At 44.4% G+C, this 23657-nt stretch overlaps 1 protein-coding gene across 2 annotated transcripts in view; it reads left to right on the plus strand.

Annotated features, from left to right (window-relative positions):
* The window catches only part of PRKN (parkin RBR E3 ubiquitin protein ligase), a 1227966-nt gene that overhangs the window by 1184292 nt on the left and 20017 nt on the right, over positions 1-23657 (plus strand). For both annotated transcript variants that reach the window (XM_054023728.1, XM_054023729.1), the window contains one exon: positions 9522-9608. In XM_054023728.1, the coding sequence (XP_053879703.1) occupies positions 9522-9608 (87 nt within the window). The remainder of the gene's footprint in view (positions 1-9521; positions 9609-23657) is intronic.

Consider the following 23657-nt stretch of genomic DNA (forward strand, 5'->3'; position numbering starts at 1 on the left):
GGCAGGAGTGGAGAGCTGTGGAGGAGGCACTCTCCTCCCTCCCAGTCCCTTCAACCACTTTCCAAGGTCATCTCATGATAGCAGTCTCTGTCTTCCCCTGAGTTTAGGAATTGCTCTCTCCTGGTCCTCCCCTCTTCATCCTCCCACCACTTGGGTAGAAAGCCAGTGAGGAAAGGGATTGAATGTGGGGGGAGGATGATTTGACCACACACAGAGATCAGCAAGCAGAGGCTAGCTCATCAGATGCAGATTGCACCCATCCCCCAAGCAAAAGCAGAAGCTTTGTAAGAGATTATCTGCCTCAGGCGTAATCTCCTCAGTGCTCCCCGGTGCCCCCTGTAGAGAACGGTGGTATAAATGCCAAGATCTAGGTCTTAGGGAGGAATATACATACATTTTAATGCGTATAACTCAGGAGGGAGACTTTCACTTGTACGTTTTATAGGATAACAGAGAACTCTCTAAGACATTTGATGCTGTCATACACTTAAAGCTTTTAATGTTTATAGAAAATTGCCACTTATAATATTGATGGCAAATTGCCCTCAGATTGCAGGAGCTGCACGGAGAGTGCTACTGTATTTTTGACATTGTTTTGACAGATTGTCGTACTCTTCACCAAAGTCAGATTTTAGCTCATGTATGAGTAGTAAGTATGCATGCTGTATTTTAAGGGGAAAGACCTACATTGTTCTACCAGTACTAGTATTCTTGTGATTACTTTAAGCTCTGATAAAACTGGCTCATTAAAAAGGATACGAAGAAGTGGGCTGTAGTCCACGAAAGCTTATGCTCTAATAAATTTGTTAGTCTCTAAGGTGCCACAAGTACTCCTGTTCTTCTTTTTGCGGATACAGACTAACACGGCTGTTACTCTGAAACTTAAAAAGGATAGTTACTTAAATGTGGTAATCTTTATTGGGGTATTTGCAGTGTTCCCTATACTGTGAATGGGCACTGACACAAATACTACATAAATGTAGGTATTACAGGTTGTAACTAACCAGTTTTTGGATGTACTCATAAGAATGGCCATACTGGGTCCATCTAGCCCTGCATTCTGTCTCTGACAGTGGCCAGTGCCTGATGCTTCTGGCAACTGGAGGTTTAGGGATACTCGGAGCATGGGGTTGCATCCTTAACCATCTTGGCTAATAGCCACTGACAGACCTATCCTCCATGAACTTATCTAATTATTTTTTTAATCCACTGATACTTTTGGCCTTGACAACGTGCCATGTCAACGAGTTTCACAGGTTGTGCATTGTGTGAAGGCGTTTGCTCACTGTAAACATAAATACCACAAAACGGGGCATATGGTTGCAAAACTGATACTTTGGTGCATGGTATAACATGGTGCCAAAGGCAAAGTCAATCTAACACTCCAGATGAAGTGTTGCTCACAAAAGCAGCATAACAAAGGAGTGGGACATTCTATTTTTTTTAAAGGTATAATTGGCTGTAACAGGGTATACTGGCCCTTTAATAATAAAGGGGGCCAGAAGACCCCGTTCCAGGTGTTAGAATGCACAAAGACCCAGAAAATGGCCAGGTAGCAGAAGAGAGGAAGTTGTCCAGGAGAATTAGGAGTTGGTGGAGAACCCAGGACACTGTTCCTTTAAGGGCACACAATCAGGAGCTCTATAGTGTAGGGTGGCACAAGTGTTCCCTCACTTGCAGCCAATCAGGAGGCGCTCTCTGGAAGAGGGCAGTATATAGACTCACCTTCTCCCTCAGAACATGGGAGACACTGAAAGAGAAGAAAGCGAGGGCCAGAGCTTCAGCTAGAAAGAGGGGGTGTGGCAGAAGAACCAGAACACACATGGGGTGTGGCAGAAGAACCAGAGCTAAATTTAATTATGATTATGGACCTTATGGTGGGAACTCACTGAAGATTGTTTGGATAATTTTGTGATTAAGGACTCTGAGGACTGTGTGAACTTTATTTGCAATTAAAGAAGCCTCAGACAGAGGTGCTGGAAGTCACAACAGAGACTGGAGCATTTCTGCAGAAGGAGGCTCACAGGCAAGTTGCCTGCAACGTGATCCCTGGCCACAAGCGGGTGTTCAATAAATGCCCACCCAGTTACTTATTTCCACTCAAAGCCAATGTAATAAGTGCATAGTTCCAGGCTTGGGAGGTGGTTGTCTCCTAATTATGTAGATTGAACTTTAATTAAGCAATCAGACTGCTCTCTCACTCCTGCACATTTCTGAAGTATAAGTAATATATAATGGAATCCTTTATAATGAAGGAGGTTTGGGGGGTGGGGTAGGGTTGGGGGTCTTTTTTTTTAACAGAATAGCTTCACTGTAAATGTTGCTCTATAAACAACACAGTAATATACATTTTGCAATGCACTAGAAAAAACTGGTACTTGTATTTTACTAAACAGAAATGCACTATACTGAGGTTACGCTGTATAGCATGTGTAGTGTTTTTGTATGTAACAACATTGCCTAGCAGCTCTGATTTACTTCAGGGCTTGTCTGTTTTTTCATTGTAAATCCCTACTTCAATCCACAGTTTATTGCTTGACTATAAAAACTCACTTTGTGTTAAAACTTGGTGTCTTATTTTATGTTGTTTATACATTTTCAAGACAAAACTCTATTTTTTTGACCAAGTGTTCATTTTATAGGTAGCAAACACAAAAACAAAAAAACAGCACAACAGACTTTTGCTTATTTGGTGCTTTCTTTGTGTTATTTCTTTGTGATCATCCTGTTTTTTTTTTTTTTTAAAAAGGGAATCTTGCCAGTCCATAGACCATTATGCCCAAGAGGGATTTTTGTAATATATAAAGACAATATATACATCTCTACCCTGATATAACGTGGTCCTCGGGAGCCAAAAAATCTTACAGTGTTATCGGTGAAACCGCATTATATCGGGGTAGAGGCGGCAGAGCTTCGACGGTGATTTAAAGGGCCCGGGGCTCCCCGCAGAGGCCAGAGCTCCAAGCCCTTTAAAGCGCCGCCCGAGCCCCGCTGCTGGAGCCCACGGGTAGTGGCAGCAGGGCTCCAGCTGTGATGTAAAGAGCCCTGGGCCCTTTAAATCTCTGCCCGAGCCCTGCTGCCAAATATAACGCGGTAAAGCAGCCCTGCCCCCCAGAGCGCTGCTTTACCGTGTTATATCCGAATTCATGTTATATCGGGTCATGTTATATTGGGGTAGAGGTGTATATATAAATATATATACACACACATACACATTAAAGTGTATGTACTGTATAACCAATGATATTAAAGGGCTGAAGAGGAAGGATTGTCCAGTGCTTAGGGCACTAGCCTGAGACTTGGCAATTCCATACTCCACCAGAGACTTCCTGTGTTACCTTGTAAAAGTCACTGAGTCTTTCTGTGCCTCAGGAACCCCACCCATAAAATGGAGATAATACTTCCCTAGTTCACTGGGGTGTTGTGAGGATAAATATATTATAGATTGTGAGGCAGTCAGATACTGTGATGGTGGGAGTCCATATAAGTACCTTATATTTATCCATTAACTCTTGGTGTATTTGATATGTACTGGATAGCCAATTGCTCTGGGATTCAACAAAGACTCTCTTTGGTCCTCTTTGTATTAGACCATACTTGGTTAGTTTCTATTCTGTTCCCTATAGGTTCTTCTATTGCCCTCATTACTGTAGTATTTGAGTGTATTCCATGAATGTATTAAGCAACATAAGTAATACCTGACATGTGGTTCATTCTCTCCTCCTTTTCCCAACCGTGAATTGTGTGTGCAGTGTAGTGTTGTTGTTTTGTTTGGTAGGCTTTTTTTTCTAATGTACATGCTACTCAGTGTTTATGCATTTGGAGTGGAAGGTGGTGAGGTTTGATAGTCCTTAGTTCTTGTGGAAGATCATTCCACAGTTTTGGACTGGCCCCCAAGAAAGCTCTGTCTCTTGCACAGATGAGCTTTATCCAGGAAGTTCCATTGTACTTGAGAAGCAGAATTGTTGACCACGGTCTTCATCTTGGAGCTTTAGTTTGTCTTGGTGTCTTCCATCTATAGTGCTAGTTCTAAATTGATGGCACTGAATTACCTGCAAATGAGATGAGGTGAAAAAGAGCAAAGTAGAGGATCAGAAGCAGGAGAAAGAGAGAAGTCTTTTCTTTTAGGACATCTTTTTTTATTTTAACTGGAACCAAGTGGGCCAAATTCTGCTGTTTTACACTTGCATACCTTCAATGAACATGCCAGTCAATGTAGTTTTATGGAAAATCGGTCATGTCAAACAAACCTGATTTCATTCTTTCATATATTTACAACTTTGGTTGATAAAGATAACTGCATAGATATAATATACTTTAGACTTTTGTAAGGAGTTTGATTTAGTACTGCATGACCTTCTGATTAAAAAACTAACACTAGACAATATCAATAAAATACACGTTAAATGGATTAAGAACTGGCTTAGTGACAGATCTTAAAGTAGTTGGGAGAAACATCATAAAAAGAACTGTTTCTAGTGGGCGCAGTACTAGGACTGACACTATACAATATTTCATCAGTGATATAGAAGTAAATATAAAATCACTGCTGATAAAATGTACGGTTTACATAAAGATTGGGAAAGGGGTACATAGTGATGAGGTCAGGGTGAGTCATAAACAATCATGTCCATTCAAACAATTCAACCAAATGCAAAGTTTTCCTTCTAGGAACAAAGAATGCAGGCCATGTCTACAGAATGGGGGACTGTATTCTGGAAAAAGGTGTATCTGAAAAAGATTTAAAGGTCATAGTGGATGAGCAACTGCACATGAGCTCCCCATGTGGTGCTGTAGCAAAACAGGCTATTGTGATCTTTGGATGTATTCAAATAGACTATAAGGCCAGAAGGGATCATTGTGATCATGTATTGTGTCCTCCTGTGTAACATGGGCCATAGGACTTCCCTGAATTATTTCCGGTTTGAACTAGAGCATATCTTTTTGAAAAAACACCTAGTCTTTCACCTAGTTTTCAGTGATGGAGACTCTACAACAACCCTTGATACATTGTTCCAATGGTTAATTACCTTCACTATTAAAAATGTGCATCTTGTTTCTAGTCTGAATTTGTCTTGCTGTAACTAGTTTTAACAAGGTGGATTTTGTGGCGCCTTTGTTAGACTGAAGAGCTGTTTATCATTACATTTCTGTTTCACATGTAGGTACTTATAGACTGTGATTAAGTTACTCCTTAATCTACTCTTTGATAAACTAAACTGATTGCAGTCTTTTACTCTACCACTATAAGACATGTTTTCTGTCACTTGAATCATTCTTTTGGTTCATCTCTAAATCTTCTCCAATTTATCAACATTCTTCTTGAATTGTGGACACCAGAACTGGATACAAACAGGGGAATAGTGAGTAGGGAGGTGATTTTATCTCTTCATATAACAGTTTACATTGATATCCTTGAATATCCATAAGCTGTGTGTCTGTGATTATACAAGCATACAGTAGAGAGCAGGCAGTGCATGCAGAAATCTTTGACAGTAAAACTATTTTGAAGGAAACACATTATTTGTAGTAGTAGTCGTATATTATTATTTTATAGTATTTTCCAAAGACACAATCAGGCTTGGATGAGGGTGAGGGAAGAGAGATGCAATCAAATAAATGTGATTTTTATACACATTTACTTTAACCATTTATAATTTTTAATAAAAGAACCAATTAACCCCATCTATTCTCCCCTCCCACTTCCCCAATCCATCTTTAATTGTCTAATGTCTTACTGGCATCCCGATAGAGGCAAATCTCAAGGAGAAATTTGAAGGGCATGATGGGTCTTACCAATTCATTCAGGGAAGGTGTTTCATGTGTAAGAGGCAGCCTGGAAGAAGAAGGCACAAAGATGTAAGTGTAAGAAGCCCAGAATGGAAGGGGACTTGAAGGTGATGATAAAAATCTAAGTCTTGAAGCATTGGAGAATGTGAAGCCAGTACAGGGATTCAAAAATGGGAGTGCTGTGGTCAGAGTAACATAGAAAAAGATTAATTTAATAATTCTATTTTGTAAATACAAGAGGGGGATAATGTCAGCATTATGGAGACCAGGGAGGGGGAGGTAGTCAAGAAGGGAGATGAGAATTTTGTGTGCCTGGTCCAGGAAATGGTAGATCTTCAAAATATTATGGAGAAGTGGCAAAACTGTATTTCTAAAGTATCCATCACCTTAGTATTTAAGAACTAAATTTTTCTAATTAGATGTGCCTGTAGAGGTTGAAAGTTTTTTTCACACACTGGGCTAAATTCTGTTCTCACTTACCCTAGGCAACCCTGTCAGGACCCAGTTGCCCCAGTATAACTAAGAGCAAAATTTGCCCCCAGCCTTTCCCCCCCCCCCCCAACATTACTTTTAGAAATGGGATCAAGCTGCAAATTTCAGACCCAGGCTTTGAACATGACAGAGTGTGCAGGTGTTTAGATATACACTTTTGTTTTGAACAATTATTAAGATAAGAATCCTGTATAAAATTGTGTCTGGATTGAGGTTCAGATTTTTAACACCTCTTAAGTTTGAGGCTGTTTGGATCCAGGATTTTTGCTGAGGCCCATCTTTGATTATTTTGAGAAGCTTCCTGTATATTTCTTTCAGCTGCAGCTTCCTAGTTCTTTATGAGAAGAGGCGATTTTCAGAAGCACCTAATAGATTTAGGCACACACAAGTCTTATTGGTTTTCAATTAGATTTGTGTGCCTAAAGCCCTCACTTGCTTCTGAAAATGTCCCCCTTAGTCCTCATGTTGTGCAAAAAACTTAAAGGATAGATTTGAGACTTTTAGGATTTTTCTTTTTTGTTTTTGTTTTTTCCAAGACTAGTATCTTTCATGTGGGTGCCAACAGCAAATTCTAAGACATAAATAATATACTAAGAAATAGTAATTTATTGAGCGGTACTTATTATCAAATTAAATTGTCAGGCTCTCTTTATTTAAAGAAATAAAGGGGAGAAAGTGTGATTTCAATTAGCAATTATGTCACATGATAATTTTTAAACACTTCTTAGTATAAAATTTATGCAAAAGTGCTAAATCCTAATTAAACAACTTACATTCTTTTTTCTTTCCTGAGGCAAAATAACTCCTATTATTATTATTAATGAAGCCATAAAATTCAGGTTAACTGGAGGTATTTTTTGCCATATTTCATTTCCAAATCTTTTTTTCATATCTGAAAGTTAAAATGAATGAAACTATTTTATTAACCACTCTTTTGTTTAAACTCATGTGCATTTTTTTTTTATTGCTCATGCTATGCTGTGACAGGAGAGTACTTAATGCATTTGTATCAGGGAAGGCATATTTATTCTGATAAACCAACCAATAGGGTGTTCTTCCATGATATAACTGATTTTACATCTCAGCCATTATCTAATAAGTTGTGAAAAGAGTTTCCAGTCTCACCAAAAGATCAGACTCATTACTATAGAAAGCAATGGGATGAGATCATTTGTGGAGTTACTTGCAGCCATATAAAATTACCATGGAAGGGGCCACACAGTATTGTGATACAACATAGTTTTGCAAATAGCATTGTTCTAACAGATATCAGTATTATGTAAACTGCAATATGAGGTAAGCCAAATATTGTTGCGAGAGGGGGAGGGGATTTTTTGCGAAATTTGCGTCTTTTTAAGATTTGTGAAACTTCCATAAAATTGAATTAGAGCGAGATGAGAGAGACTAGGGAATTGCAGCCCTTGGTGGCAAAGCAGTGGGTCTGGCAATATAAATCACAAAACCCTTTCACAGAGATATGTGTAGGGACAAAGAAATATAGAGGCCAGAAATAGGTTAAGTAAAAAGAAAAAGGGAGTGGGAAATACAATTAAGCATCCCCAGAGTGCCTATTTGTGTATGCCAGGATGGGCAGGGATAGTGTCCCTAGCCTCTATATGCCAAAGCTGGGAATGGGGGACAGGGAATGGATCAATCGAGGATTATTTGTTCTGTTCGTTCCCTCTGGGGGCACCTGGTATTGGCCACTGTTGGAAGACAGGTACTGGGCTAGATGGACCTTTGATCCTACCCAGTATGGCTGTTCTTATGTTCTTATGCCCAGCACACTGAGGCCCAGTCCTGATTGGGGCCTTTGGGTACCACCATAATCAAAACATTTATTAATAATACTGCAGTCTCTCATACAGTGTGCCTGGCAAAGATACTTCCATCATTAAACAGATTACTAATAAGCACAACTGAATTAATATAAGTGATGAATAAAGGAAAAATAAGAAATTACAGATAATAGACATGATAGCCAAAGAAAACTGACAGACAAGAAAGGGCCATAACTTCGTTTGATCTGGACAAAACAAAAACATGCATTTCATTTCAATCCATTCCTTTTCCCCAGAGCTCCATGATGACTCCCATGTTACTTCTGAAGAATAGAATCAGTCCTGTTGGCCTTGTTTTCTTTCACAATGCTTCATTGCTAAAAAATGTAGTTTCTTCAGCATGATAATAAAATGTGATTTTCTATAGTACTTATAAAATTGACAACAGAAGCTCAAAAGAGTTCAAAATGGAATTGCGGAGATGGAATTTGTGGCAGATAAATGTCCCAGTGTCAGGTTCCCCTGATATCCTTATTCATTACATCTGAATGCAGCTCTGTATCTAAAAATCAAGGCTGCTTTATCAGTCTTGCTTATAACGCCAGTCAGAATAGCTAACTGCTGAGGGGTCTTTCAGAGTCTGAAGGTGGGTCAAGACAGCATGGCTTTGGCATAGCATGAGAGACCCATTTTACATTATTGACTTTTTCTCTTATCCACAAGGACACAGAAATTAATGTGGAATTGATGGATCAAAGATTTTGACACATGTCAAGACAGATATCTTCATTTTGGAGTATAAAAATGGTAACAAGCTTGTTGCATATGAACCATTTTAGATAGCAGTTACAGCTCAAGCAATGCTACAGATGAATGTGTTACTAGTCTGTAAAGGCCATTCTGTGTGGCTGAACTCTTATGAAAAGACCTATAGAATTTAACAGGGATGAAACAAATGCAATTCTAAAAAATTTAATAAAATTCTATAGCAATTCCCCTAACAGCCTACAAAACTGAATAGAGAATCATTGTCTTTCTATAGTGTTGTGGGTTTTTTTGTTTTGTTTTTTGTTTTTAAACCATTCTATAGAAATCTGTGACAGTATATAATATTATGTTTTGTGCAGAGGTTCAAGTGATCTGTAGAAAGTTATCTTTTACTAAATACTAAAATAGTTTTCCATAAGGGAATGCGTTTGACTCAGTACTTTGCATATAGACTACTTCCAATAGTAAACCCTATAAAAAAACTCAATTCAGCTTGTCCCCTTTTTATATAAACAGGTTTGCACTGTGAAAGAAAAACAACCTATCAGTATCCAGTGATTTTTGTATGTACCACACAGCAAAAGCTCATTTGATTAATCAAATTTATTTTTATTTTATTACTTCTGTGACTGAAATCTGCTGGTTTTATCCCTAACTTGTTTTTATGACTTGTGGGTTGTTTTTTTCCAGTTCGTGTTCTGCCGTGAATGTAAAGAAGAATACCATGATGGGGAATGCAGCACTCTCGTCAGTTCACAGGAAGCCATAGCCCAGAAGGTAGGGAACTCCACAACTCATTGCATTCCTATAATTAGCTTTGGGTCAGCTAGAGCAACATTTGTAGAATTGGTCCTAATTATAATTGTAAGTAAAAGCAACCCTGTTTGTATTGAATTGCTCTAGTCACTAGAACTGCTGAATTGGCTTCCCCATGGGTTTCAGACTCTTTGATTAATATAGCCATTGAGTTCTGTCAGAAACATGCAGAACCCTGCTAGCGGTCGATAAAGAAATGGCCTCCCTGATGGGCCTTTGGAATTGTGTCAGTTCAATATGAATATCTTTGAAATGCTTTCTGTGAAGTCTTCCTTACCCATCAGCTTATACTCAGCTCACCGGTTAGTAAGTCTGGACTGAATCAGATTTTTACTGAATGTAACAAGTGCAGTATTGTCTTCCTAAGTCTGCAGACAGCCTGAAACAGCAGCCCTTGGAGGGCTGCACTCCCCTGCCCCACTGCCATTAAACTCATTGAGGTTTAAACCCTCAACCCTGTGAGGACACTTTAATGTAAGTATTAACTAATTCGTTGGTTATTTGAGCAGATGGGATGCGGAATAGGATGGAAGTGAAGCAATTTGGAGGAAATTAGGATTCAATGTAGGGAAGAACTCAGACTACAAGACCACACTGCCTTTCAACCCAATAATGCTTGTGTAAACTATAGCACACTAAAGGGAGTGAAGTTTCATCCATATACACATCTCAGTTGCTAAAGAAAACATATGTCCAGTTAAATTGAGATAATCCTGTTTTCTTATATGATGTCCCAGTGTCCCAGGAACTTCTTTTCAGGTACCTGAAATGTTCCAGTTTTTCACTTCATTCATCAGAATGTTTGGGATTCTTACAACTACTAAATATCCATTCAGAATATTTTGCTCTCATGAGTTAAATGTGCTGTGTATTTACCGGGAACACACAGTCTAGTGAAACCAAAGTTCAGTGTGATGAAGAGTGTTTGGAGTGAAGAAAATAATCAAATGAGTTTGGATGTTATCAAAGCTATTCTTTTGCTCAGAATGAATGTTAACGACTCTTGTTCAGTCTTTTCTGAATGAATTTATTCTGACTAACTTATTGGGGGGAAAAGTGTCCACTCTGAGAAACTCACCTGTCACTTTTGAATCAGAAGCTGGCAGTAGCTACATCAGGGATCGGCAAACTTTTGGCACATGGCTCGCCAGCGTGCTTATCCTGGTGGGCCGGGCCGGTTTGTTTACCTGCTGTGTCCGCAGGTTTGGCCGATCGTGGCTCCCACTGGCCGCGGTTTGCCGCTGCAGGCCAATGGGGGCTGCGACACGCCGTGGCCAGCACATCCCTCGACCCGCGCTGCTTCCCGCAGCCCCCATTGGCCTGGAGCGGCGAGCCGCAGCCAGTGGGAGCCGCGATTGGCCGAACCTGTGGACACAGCAGGTAAACAAACCGGCCCAGCCTGCCAGGGTACTTACCCTGGCGAGCCGTGTGCCAAAGATTGCCGATCCCTGAGCTACATTAACACATGCTTTTTAATCCCCAAAGGAAAAAACAATTATGGTACCAAATTTCTGCTTCTTCTGTGCCCTGCTAAATTACTGGTACTGCTTGAATAGCCATATACTTGGGGCTTTGTAGTAGTTACCAGACGAAACAGTGTTTGACTGCTATTACCATGGTCCTGCAAGCAGCAATCAACTTACATGCTGGCTTCCGGTTCTCCCCTAAGGACAAAGGTGAAGGCTGTCATTGTTTCAGTCACCGGAGAAGATAGTACTTTCTCATTGTCCTTTAAGGCTGAATTTAGGCAAATAATGGCCATTATTTTGGGTATCTCAATGTCTAGGTGCCCAGCCTAATACACTTAGGCCAGTGGCACCATTTGGGGGTGGGGAGTGAACACCCCCTCACCCCTTCTCCAGGTTTTTGTACTTGCTCTAAGTTCCGTAGGTTGTGGAGCTGTGTGGGGAGGGGGCAGGGCAAGATATGGCTCAACCACTTTCAAGCAGTGGTCCCATATTAAAGCAGTATAGCTGCTGCCAGAGTGGTCTGAAGCATCACTTCAGCTGTGGGGTCACAAGACCACTGAAATTTGACCCAGCCACCCCTCCATACAAATGGAGGAGTGGCTGGACATATTTTAGTGAATGGTGTTACAACCTGTCGCATGAGGTCGCAACACCACTAAAATCTGCCCCTCCCCCCATCCATCCAGATAGAGGGGTGGCCGGGGCAAATGGTGTTGCAACCTAGTGCATGAGGAGGCTATTCCTTTATGTTGGCGGAACACAGGGGAGTCTAACAAGAACTTGATTCCTGGTGGCACTGGCTCAGGTGCTATGTGGGTAAGAGAGATGGGAGACTCTCTCACTGAGGGATATCTGAGGTCCTTTCTGGATGGGGGGATGAAGGGAAACGAGCATGTCAAAGTCAGACTCAGGACTCACAATTTGTCAGACCGCTCTGTTTATTAGCAAAAGTGCTCTGCTAATACACCCAGAAAATGTGAGCGCCATACAAGGCTCAAACCACCTTATTTATACAGATAAAAGGGCGCAAAATGAACAAGATTACAAAGGGAGCAGAACTGATAAGTTTACCTGGGGCTAGACACATATCTCATGTCCTTATTAACTCTCACCAATCTCCTCTTAATGTCCCACCATCAGCTTAAGTGGACCCATTGTTCAATATCTTAATGTTCCTCTTCCTGACAACTTTATCTCAACATTCCTCATTCCTGCTTAAAGGAACATATAGCATTTCTTTAGTTCATTCTACTTCTACAATATAATTCATTCTACTTTCACAATCCCTCCTTTTGGTCAACCTACGCAATGACCAACAATTACTGGGTTCCACATATCAACCGTTCTTTGTCTCTTTGGTCATCAGCGATATTTAGAATCATCATATTAGCACTCTGTTTTGGGGCAGCTACCTGCATGGCATGTCTTACACAATTTTGGATACAACAGGAGATTAACTGAAAACATACAAAAATCATTAGGATTCCAAACAGGATAGTCAAGGCTCCCTGAAACAACCAGCCTCCTATGCCAGAGAAATTGAACAGGTTACTTAGCCACTTCCATAAAGAACTCGGCTCTTCATGGGGAAGATATGTGATCTGTTCTAAGTGGCTAGCGCGATTTATTACCTCATTGGTGTTGTCAGGTATATACACACAACATTCTTTTCCAATGAGAGCAGAGGTCCCTCCTTTGGCCGCCAGCACTATGTCCAATGTCTGATGGTTTTGGAGGGCCATCTGTCGGCTCACCCCTGTTTCTTTGGCCAGGGCTCTTAAACGTTCTCCGGTTTCATTTGCCATTATTTCAACTACTGCTTGTAACCTCAGGAGCCTTTTTGCATGGTGTATTACTCCCCCAAATGGGATAAAGGAACTGCCAATAGCCTCTTCCCAGGTTAAGGGGCTTATGTTATTTACATACCATTGGGCATCTGATAAGTCCCTTCTTTTCCGCCTGAAATTACAGAGGCATTCTCGTGGGAATTGTGGGAAGAGCCAGGCAGGATAACAGATACCTGACCAGTTAGCTGGTAATGCGATATAAGCTTTGGTCCCACAAACCCAATGATGCCCTATCATGGCCGGAAAGGGTCAGTTGCACCCATTTGCCATGTTGGTGTCTGCAAAAGAGGAATAATATCCCCCAAAGGGCACATGGTAATTCTCCTTACAAGGAGTGGTGTTATTTGCATGGCATTGAAAGACTGTATTGTTACTGTAGGGGAAACATGAGATTGATTTCTCTGTTTGATCCCAGGTTGAGAAAAAAATTATATCCCCATACCCGGCCCGCCATTTTTTAGTTTTGTTCGAATAATCCCATACACAATATGCTGAAGGCAACTGTTCCTTCCCAGATCCAGCCCTGTCCCATTACACACCCAACACCAATGACCTTTACCTTCGCCACACTTATCCATTTAGATACATTTATTCCCACCGCTTCCCAAGTGTCATTGCTGTTCCATGTTTTGTTAAACGGACGAGGTCCCTCCAGTGAGGTCTGGGGAATTGAGTGGGATTGCCAGGACAGGAACACCATTTGAGAGTGGGCTGGGATGTGGCTGCAGACCCAGCAATTAGAGATATTAAGGGTCTGAGCTATCAACACTTGCTGCTGGATAAAAGAATTGTCATTGTGGACTCCCCAGACCTTAAGACACCAGCAGCCGAGGAACAGGCGCCACCAGAGGCACATGTTGGAGGCAAGGCCCTTCTGGTTCTGACAACCTCAACTGAGGGAACCGCAGTCACGGTTTTACGTCCACCAGGCAGCAGGTGCCATGCTTGCTACTGCTTCTTCTTGGGCCTTCTTTTAGGTCGTCGTCTACTTCTGGCAACCCTTATGAGAGCATAGATTGTAAGGTATTGCAGGCTGTTCCTCTATGTCTTCTTCTGGAGTCAAAATTGACTCTGTGTGGTCCTGAGGTGATGATTGGTTCGCTGGGAGTGGTGCCTTTTTACACTGCAAAGCATGTATCCACGCTGTGATGCCAGATAGTTTAACAGCCGCCTGGGTAGTAAGCAGTACCTGATGAGGACCCTTCCACCGGGGCTCCAAGGCGTGTTTTCAATGGTGGTGTCGTACATAGACCCAATCACCTGACTCAAGGTTGTGGCAAGCATCAGAGGTGGGTTCCGTCGGCCAGGTGGCTCAAACCTGTGAATGGAAGTGACTTACAGCTTGCATTAGTCTCTTGCAATATTGAAGGAGCGTACTGTGAGCCAAGTTCAAGTCTGGGACTGGAGTAATGGTAGCCCTAGCCATAGGGCATCCCATAACAATTTCAAAAGGACTCAATTTATGCCTTTGGGATGGAGTGGACCGCATTTCCATAAGGGCCAACGGTAAGGCTGCTGGCCAGCTTAACCCTGTAGAGTCACAAATTTTAGCAAGCTTATTCTTAAGTACACTATTTCGTCTTTCAACTACACCTGCACTTTGTGGGTGGTAGGGACAGTGCAACAGGTGTGTGATATGTAATACATGATCCAGGTGCTGAACAAGTTGTCCTGTAAAATGTGTACCCCGGTCACTGGACAGAGTGGCAGGAATTCCCTTGGCAGGCTGTGACGGTGCTGGTTCTGGCGGAACCTAACTGAGAGTGCCAATTCAGGACAAATTGCTTAAACAAGGCAGTTACAGCCCAAGGCTGGGGTTTTTCCACCACTATGGCAAACCAAACCAGCCAGACAAAGAGGACTTTGGTCTCACCCCACTGGCTAAACACAAGTCACACAAGCAATTCCCTTAGACACTCCAATTTCCCAGTATCACCACCAGTGCCACTCGTTATGGGGACAAATGGTTATGAAAACCAATACCCCAGTAAAAGAAAAAAGGTTCTCTCGATCCCAAAGAACCAAGCCCCAGACCCAGGTCAATATACAAATCAGATCTTAACCACAAATCACACTGTTGCCAATCCTTTAGAATCTAAAATCTAAAGGTTTATTCATAAAAGGAAAAAATATAGATGAGAGCTAGAATTGGTTAAAAGGAATCAATTACATTCGGTAATGGCAAAGTTCTTGGTTTAGGCTTGTAGCAGTGATAGAAACTGCAGGTTTAAATCAAGTCTCTGGAGTACATCCCCAGCTGGGATGGGTCATTCAGTCCTTTGTGTAGAGCTTCAGTTTGTAGCAAAGTCTCTCCAGAGATAAAAAGCAGGATTGAAGACAAGATGGAGATGAGGCATCAGCCTTTTATAGTCTTTTCCAGGTGTAAGAACATCTCTTTGTCCTTACTGTGGAAAATTACAACAAAATGGAGTCTGGAGTCACATTGGCCAGTCCCTGCATACTTTGCTGAGTTGCAAGGCGTATCTGCCTTCTCTCAATGGGTCAATTGTATAGCTGATGGTCCTTAATGGGCCATCAAGCAGGCTAGGCAGAGCTAACACCAACTTGTCTGGGATGTCACCCAGAAGCATAGCATAAGTTTGAAATACAGACAGTATAGAGCCAATATTCATAACTTCAACTACAAAATTGATACACACATATAGACAGCATAATCATAACCAGAAAACCATAACCTTGTCTTAGACACCTCATTTGACCCCCTTTATACAAGATTTGATGCCACTACAGGACTTTGGTTGCAACCATGTTCTATATGGTCCCAGATTATGTCAATAACGTCACACAGGCATAATATGATTTAACAAACATTTGGCAATAGACAGTGAGTCAGCCTTGCGACAAGGAAAGGTTTCAATCCAACCAGAAAATAAACATACCATAACCAAAATAAATTCATATCATTGACACTTAGGCATTTGTACAAAATCAAGTTGCCAGTGCAAGAATGGTGGTTGGGGCAGGCCCCGGAACCCCTGAGCCACTTTTACAGGTTTACCAATATTGTGGCTTTGGCAAGTGGTACAGGTGGCACAGTGGCGGGCTGCAAAAGAGCTGAAATGGTGGGCCCACCATCCTGCCTTAGTTACAGCAAAGACCATCCCCTCCTTTCCGACTTGCAAAACACCGTGTAGCAGGGTGGCCAGAGACAGGTAGAGTGAAAAGGGGGCCACAAAGGCGTCAGTAGGCGAACGCCAAAGGGAATCAGGATGTAGAGAGCAACCTTGAGCAACCCAGGAGTCTTTTTCGGCTTCTGGGGCAGAGTCTTGGAGCAGGGTGAGGTCAGTGAGGGACAGTGGTGGTATAGAAACAGAAAGGGAACCTAGAAACTCATCTGGGGAAGGTTCTATGGCAGCAGCGTGTTTAGCAGAGGCGTCAGCAAATGTGTTACCCTTAGCAACATCAGTATCCGCCGTCGAGTGGCCAGGGCACTTAACAATAGCTAGGGCAGACAGAAGTAAAACTGCATACAGGAGAGCAGCGATGTAGGGGCCATTTTTGATAGGGGTACCGGCGGAGGTAAGGAAACCCCGAGCTTGCCAGAGGGTGCCAAAGTCACGTACAACCCCAAAAGCGTAGTGGGAGTCAGTGTAAATGGTGGCAGAGCGCTCCTCCGCCAAAAAGCAGGCACGAGTGAGGGCAACTAATTCGGCGACTTGCGCTGAGGTCACAGAAGGTAAAGGTGCAGCTTCTAGGGTTTCAGAGAGTGACACCACAGCATATCCTGCAAGGGGATGACCTTGGTCGTCTCGAAAACAGGAACCATCAGTGAACAAAACAAGGTCGGAATTAGGGAGAGGGACATCAGAAAGGTCTGGGCGCAGGACGGTGACAGCAGGGACAGTTGCAAGGCAGTCGTGGGGTTCACTGTCATCAGACAAAAGAAGGAGAGTGGCAGGGTTTAACTGAGAACAACGCTTCATGGTGATATGCGAAGCCGACAGCAGTAAAAGTTCGTACCTGGTGAGGCGGGCGGAGGAGAGGTGGTCTGTGTTACATTGTAGCAGAAGAGTTTCCACAGAGTGAGGGACCATGAGGGTAAGAGGAGAGTGGAGGACAAGGGATTCAGACATTTCGACTAAGCGCACCACGGCAGCCACAGTGCGCAGGCAGGGGGGCAAGCCTTGGGCAACAGGGTCCAAAGTAGCAGAGAAATAAGCCACTGGGCGGTTCTTGTCTTGGTGCATCTGAGTGAGAACTCCAAGTGCACACCCAGATTGTTTGTGGCAGAAAAGGGTAAAAGGCTTAGAATAGTTAGGCAGGCCTATAGCGGGGGCAGAAGCCAAACCCTGTTTGAGGGAAACAAAGGCAGAGTTGGCCTCAGGGGGCCACGGCATGGGGTCAGGCACAGAGAACCAAGTGAGTTCCTGGAGAGGTTTTGTAAGGGAGGCATATTGCGGAATTCATTGCCTGCAAAATCCAGCCATGCCCAAAAACTTTCAGACCTGGCATGGGGAGCAGGGTCAGGGAAAGCTAAGGATAGCTTGGACGCGGGTGGGAGAAAGTGTACAGGAACCCTGGGAGAGGAGAAAGCCAAGATATGTGACAGAAGCTTGACGGAGCTGTAGCTTAGAGTGAGAAGCCTTGTGACCCTTGTTTGCTAGGGCAGTAAGGAGCACTAAAGAATCAGTTTCTGAGGCAGATAAAGAAGGGGAACAGAGGAGTCGATCGTCTACATATTGGACCAGTGTGGACGCAGACAGGAAAACGAGGTCAGCGAGGTCTCGGGCTAATGCTTGGGAAAAGTAAGATGAGCTTTCAGTATACCCCTGAGGGAACGTGGTCCATGTGTACTGCTGCCCCTTGTAAGAAAAGGCAAAAAGATACTGGGAGTCAGAGTGAACCGGGACAGAAAAGAAAGCAGAGCACAAATCAACAACAGTAAAATGAGTTGCATCTGGTGGGACAGAAGCCAGAATCGTTGCTGGGTTAGGGACAACAGGAAAGTATGACAATGCGGTTAATGGCTCGAAGATCCTGAACAAACCGCCACGATTTACCATCAGCTTTTCGACCTGGGAGGATAGGGGTGTTACAGGGGCTGGAGCAGGGGACAATAATGCCTTGTTCCCGCAGGGCCGTCATGACCGGAGCAATGCCAGCCTCTGCTTTGGGATTTAAAGGGTATTGAGACAGGCAAGGTAGGGGTTTGGAGGAGTCAACAGTAATGCAGACGGGGTCAGTATTTAAGTGGCCCACTTCAGATGGGTGGGTTGGCCACAGAGAGGATGAGACTTGTGAAATTAGGTGTTCAAGGGATGGGATCAATGGGCAACAGGGGGCTGGAGTGGAAAGGGAAGTTTCAGACTGTAGGGAGGCCACAGAATCACTCAGAGAGGACTGGGGGATTTGTAAGTAGACACCATCTGGGGAACAGTAGATGGTACAGCCAAGTTTACATAACAGATCCCAACCCAAAAGGTTTACCGGAGTGGAATCAGAGAGAAGGAAGTCATGATCCACGGAAAGGGGACCAACCTGGACCGTTAGAGGTTTTGAAAGGGGATAAGGGGTTGGGACTCCCGTAATGCCCACAGCAGACACAGTTTTTCCAAAGCGGGGAACCGCAGACAGGTCGGTAGTACGAACTGCAGAGAGTGAAGCTCCCGTATCAACAAGGAAAGGGAGAGAAAGATCATTGATAGTCAAAACACACTCACCCATGGGAGTGAGAGGTAGTAAAGGAGCTAAAATTTCCTGTGGGACAAAGTAAGGCTGGGGACTGACTGGCTGTGCCGACAGGGGGTCTAGCTGATTGTTTACAGAGCTATTAGGCCGGCGCGGACACTTGTTCTTTCAATGTCCGGGCTGCTTACAGTAATTACAAACATCCCCAAACCCGAAAATCCAGTTCCACAACCCCTCCCGCCACCACGTCCCTGTCCTTGGAACCCTCCCCGTCCCCGATACTGTCCGCCCTGCCCTGAATAATGCTGTATTTGCAGGGCCATTAACTTTTGGGAGGACTGTTCCTCCTTTCCTTTTAGAGTGCAGTGGCAGTACTCTGCCACTGCTTGCAATTTGTCCATGGTTTCGGTCTCCCACCCAACACTTATTTGCTTTAGCATGCTGCCAATAGCAGGTAGGAGGCCATTAACAAACGCATGAGCCAGGGCGCCCTGTCCATTTTCACCCAGTTGCTGTATACCAGAATGTTGCAGAAAAACATCAGTCAGCCAGGTGCGATAGTCGCCCGGGCTTTCTCCCTGTCGCTGTTTACAGCAATGTATAGCCGTCCAGTTGGTTTTAGGAGTCCATACTCGAGGAATGGCCTCATGTAGGTGTTTAGCTCGGCTTTTACATTTGTTCCGGTAGGTAGCGTCAGGATCGGTGTCTGGCAAATTAGAATGGTGCTCACTGGTGGGCCAATTTGCTGCTGTGAGCCATTTTTCATGCTCGCTAGGGGTTACAAGTAGCTTGCACAGCTGCAAGAGGTCTGCCTCAGAGGATTCGCACACTAACAAAAATTCCTCTGCGAATTTGGTAGGATTTTCCAGGGGCTTCGGAAAGCCTTTTACAATTTAATGGAGCTCTGTATGAGTCAAGAGTTTATAGCTCCAAGCAGGACCCCTTTGTTGGCCCCCAGTATGCAGGATTTGGAGGGGAGTTAAAACTGGATAGTTTTAGAGCCAGAGTGCAAGCAGTGGGCCCAATCGTTATCTCGGCTATCTTCGTATGTATGAGGGAAAACAGAGGAGTCAGGCAGACTGGAGGGTTTGCTGGAATTTGCCTCCCTCCTGCCCCCCCCCCCCACCCGAAGTATCTGAATTGGTGCTACTGACTTGACTTAGGGCTAGTTTTTTGAAAGTATTTAGTTGCCTAAACATGCAGGTAGGCACCTAGTGGGATTTGTTAAAAGTGCGTAAGTGCCTAACTCCTATTAGGGGCTGATTTTCAGACATACTGAGAATCCATGGCTCCCATTTACTTCAATTGAAGCTATGGGTAGCTCTGTACATCTGAAAATCAGACAGTAGGTTTGTCAAGCGTGACACCTAGTATTTTTGGCAACAACTGAAAATTTTGGCCTTAATGTGTTACCTTTTTTTTGTTATAATTTCTTCTACACTACCCCTAGCAACTGATGGGAGAGGTGTACTAGAAGTTCCTAAAATAGATATTGTGTGCCATCAAAATAAATCCAGCAAGCAGCAGGTTTCCTGTTAACAGTCTACATTGACTGTAGCCTTTCGGAGGCCTGATCTTAAATAGTGCTGAGTGCCTTCGACTTACACTGGATATATTGGATCCGAGGGCACTCAGCACTACCCACCAGGTGTTATGTACCTAATAGAGTCAGACCCAAAATATGGAGCAGCCTTAAGCCTGGACCTCCTCTACTATTCCCCATTATTGTTTGGAATGGTTAAGCTTAGATCACATAGTACTGTCTGGAATCCTCTTGCCTGAATGGGAAGATCGTAGATCTCTGTGGCTCAGCCAACGGTGAGCTACTGGTATTCAGGCAATGTACCACCAAATGGCATATTTAGCAGTGCTTGTATGGGGGGAAACGAGGTGTTTGTGTGCTATGCCACCCTCCCTGGAGCCATTCTGTTAGGCCATTGTCTGCCTGAAAATTATTCTCTCCCTATGATAACATTGGCCCAAATATTGCCCTCCCCCCGTGCCTGAACAGGAACTAGTCGCCCCCACCACACACATCCTTTCAACTATCATCATCATCATCGTGGCACCTATGAGCCCTAGCCATGGACTAGGTCCCATTTGTGCAAGGTGCTGTACAAAAACAAAAACATAGTCCCTGCCCCTAAGAGCTTACAATCTCATATTATTACAATCTAATATGAGACAACGGATGGGAGAGAACAAGAAAACAATTAGATATTACTGGTCAGCATGATGGGCAGTGATCTCAGCACACAAACAGCTTAACATTGTTAGGTTTTGGTTTTGGTAGGGCTTACGTCAAGGGAGAATTTTAAAGAAGGATAATGAGTTCGTTTTGCAGATGCTAATGGGGTGCTCCTCCCCAGAGTAAGAAGCAGCATGGGAGAAAGCACAAAAGTGTTTGAAATTTTAACAGCTGTGTGATGGAGGCTGACATTGTGGGCCAATCAGAGACAGGAGTCAATCTCTCGATAGTGATTGACAACTGTTAGGTAGGGTTGGGGTGGGGATAGTCTGAAAGGCCTTGAAAGTAAAGGCAAGTAGCTTCTGCTTGATGTGATAGAGAAGGAGGAATCAGGGGAGAGATGCAAAGAGGGGTGACAGAGTGACAGGCTGGAGTTCCTTTACTATTAAGGCACACCAAACAGAGAGGACTTCGGTTTTAACCCACTGGCTAGCCAGAAGTCATACAAGGAATTCCCTCAGACACTCCAGTTTCCCAGGATCACCACCAGGGCCACTCCTTATGGGGATGAATGGTTATGAAAACCAATACCCCAGTAAAAGAAAAAATGTTCTCCCTATCCCAAAGGACTAAGCCCCAGACCCAGGTCAATATACAAGTCAGATCTTACCCACAAATCACCTAATAGAGATAGTGCAAGGTTCTTTGGTACCAGGCCTTTCCTCGGCACCGACACAATTGATGCTGCAGCTGGTTCTGTGGAGGTTGTTGCCACCCTCAACATCGATGCACACAGCTACTCCAGACTGTCATTTGCACAAGGACCAACCTTGCCTGTGGCACCAACCTTTTTGGCATCGATGGTGCTGACTACATCAGGGGCACCAATCCCAAACTTGTTCTGGGCCACAGATGAGTCGGATCACCTGTTGGCTCTGGAATTGCCCTTCCCATGTCTCCAAGGTGCCAGGACTCCTTTGCTTCAGAGATTGGATCCTTGTCCTCCTGCTCTAGTTCACCTGAGGGGGACTGGAGGACACTGGTGGATCAGTATGGCTACCAAGGTTGGAAGGCACCTGAGGCTGGTCATCTCTCTGCTAACATTGGGAGCGTTGGAGGAGGTTCTGTGAGAACACTGAGGTCGTGGGTTCTACTCCTGGTATTTCCTAATACTGAAATCCAATGGTGGGATGAGGCCTATCCTCGACCTTCATGAGCTCAACAAGTTCATCAAATACATGAGGTTCCACATGATCACTCTATCAGCTAGCCTCCTGGCTTTGTCTCAGAACAACTGGTTTGCTGATCTGGACCTTCAAGACATCTACTTGCATGTGGCTATTCTGCCCAGTCATGGTAGGAGATCGCCACTTTCAGTACACCATTCTTCCATTTGGTCTCTTTTCTGCCCCCTGGGTCTTCACCAAATGAATGGCAGTGGTCCTGGCGTACCTCAGAGGGAAGGGAATCCATATCTCCCCCTACCTCGATGACTGGTTGCTGAAGGACGAATCCAGAGAGAAGGTGCTCAGCTCTCCCAAGCAGGGCCGGCTTTAGGCTGATTCAGCCGATTCCCCTGAATCGGGCCCCACACCTAAGAGGGCCCTGCGCCCTTGCCGCCGCCGGTACGCCATACCGGGATGGCCTGGCTTCCCCAGGGGGCAATTTAAAGGGCCTGGGGCTCCCAGCAGAAGCTGGAGCCCCAGGCTCTTTAAATTGCTACCAGAGCCCCACTTCTGGAGCCCTGAGGTAGCGGGGGGCTCTGGCGGCTATTTAAAGGGCCGGGGCTCCAGCTGCCTCTGCCCCCCTGGTCTTTTAAATAGCCGCGGGAGCCCTGCTGCTTCCCCAGGGCTCCAGCAGCTATTTAAAGGGCAGGGGCGGTAGAAGCAGTGGAGCCCCTGCCCTGCCTGCAGCCAACCCCTGTCTCCAGACAGCCCCTGCTGCACCCCCTGCCCTGCCCGCACCAGCCCCGCACTCCCTGCCCTGCCTGCAGCCAGCCCGTGTCTGCAGCCAGCCCCAGACCCCCTGCCTGCAGCCAGCCAGTCTCCAGCCAGCCCCACACCCGCTGCCCTGCCTCCAGCTACACCCTACCTCCAGTCAGCCCCTGCCCTGCCTCCAGCCAGCAATGTACGTAATACATAATGTTATTATTATTTATATAGTTATGGAAAGTAAATAATACATGGAAGAAATGAAAGGGTTCTTTTACGTGTTTTTTTTTTTTTTTGTCATCCCTGCTGGGGCCCCTCCAAAAATGTTCGAATTGGGCCCCGCACTTCCTAAAGTCGGCCCTGCCCCCAAGCTACACTTACTCGACCATTTGGGACTCCTCCTAAACACCATGCGGTCGACCTTTGCCCCTACTCAGCAAATAGAGTTCACTGGGGCCATGTTAGATTCCATGAAGTCAAGGGCATGCCTGACAATCGACCACTTCCAAGCAATTTAACAACTGTGCCTCAGTTTGCAGTCACAACCATCCGTGACAGTCTGCGTGTGTCTGAGCCTGTTGGTCCACATGTCTGCTTGCACCCAACTCACCAGGTTGCACTTTCACCTTCTTCACATGTGACTCAACATTGTTTACCTTCCTGCCCTGAATTCTCTGGACAAGTTGGTACACCTTCTTCCATTAGTCCTGGAGTCCTTGAGCTGGTGGGAGTCCCCACACAATGTGTGACAAGGGGTCCCCATCGCACGGCACTCGCCGACCAAGTCAGTGGTTTCCGCTCCGTCTCTTCTGGGTTGGGGAGCACATCTGGAATCATTGAGGGTGCAGGGTCTGTGGTCGGAAGAGGAGGCCTCGCTCCACATCAACGTGCTGGAGCTTTGGACAATCCACAACACGTCATGCCTT

The sequence above is a fragment of the Malaclemys terrapin genome, chromosome 3 (genome assembly GCF_027887155.1).
Source record: "Malaclemys terrapin pileata isolate rMalTer1 chromosome 3, rMalTer1.hap1, whole genome shotgun sequence".
Taxonomy (NCBI): domain Eukaryota; kingdom Metazoa; phylum Chordata; order Testudines; family Emydidae; genus Malaclemys; species Malaclemys terrapin.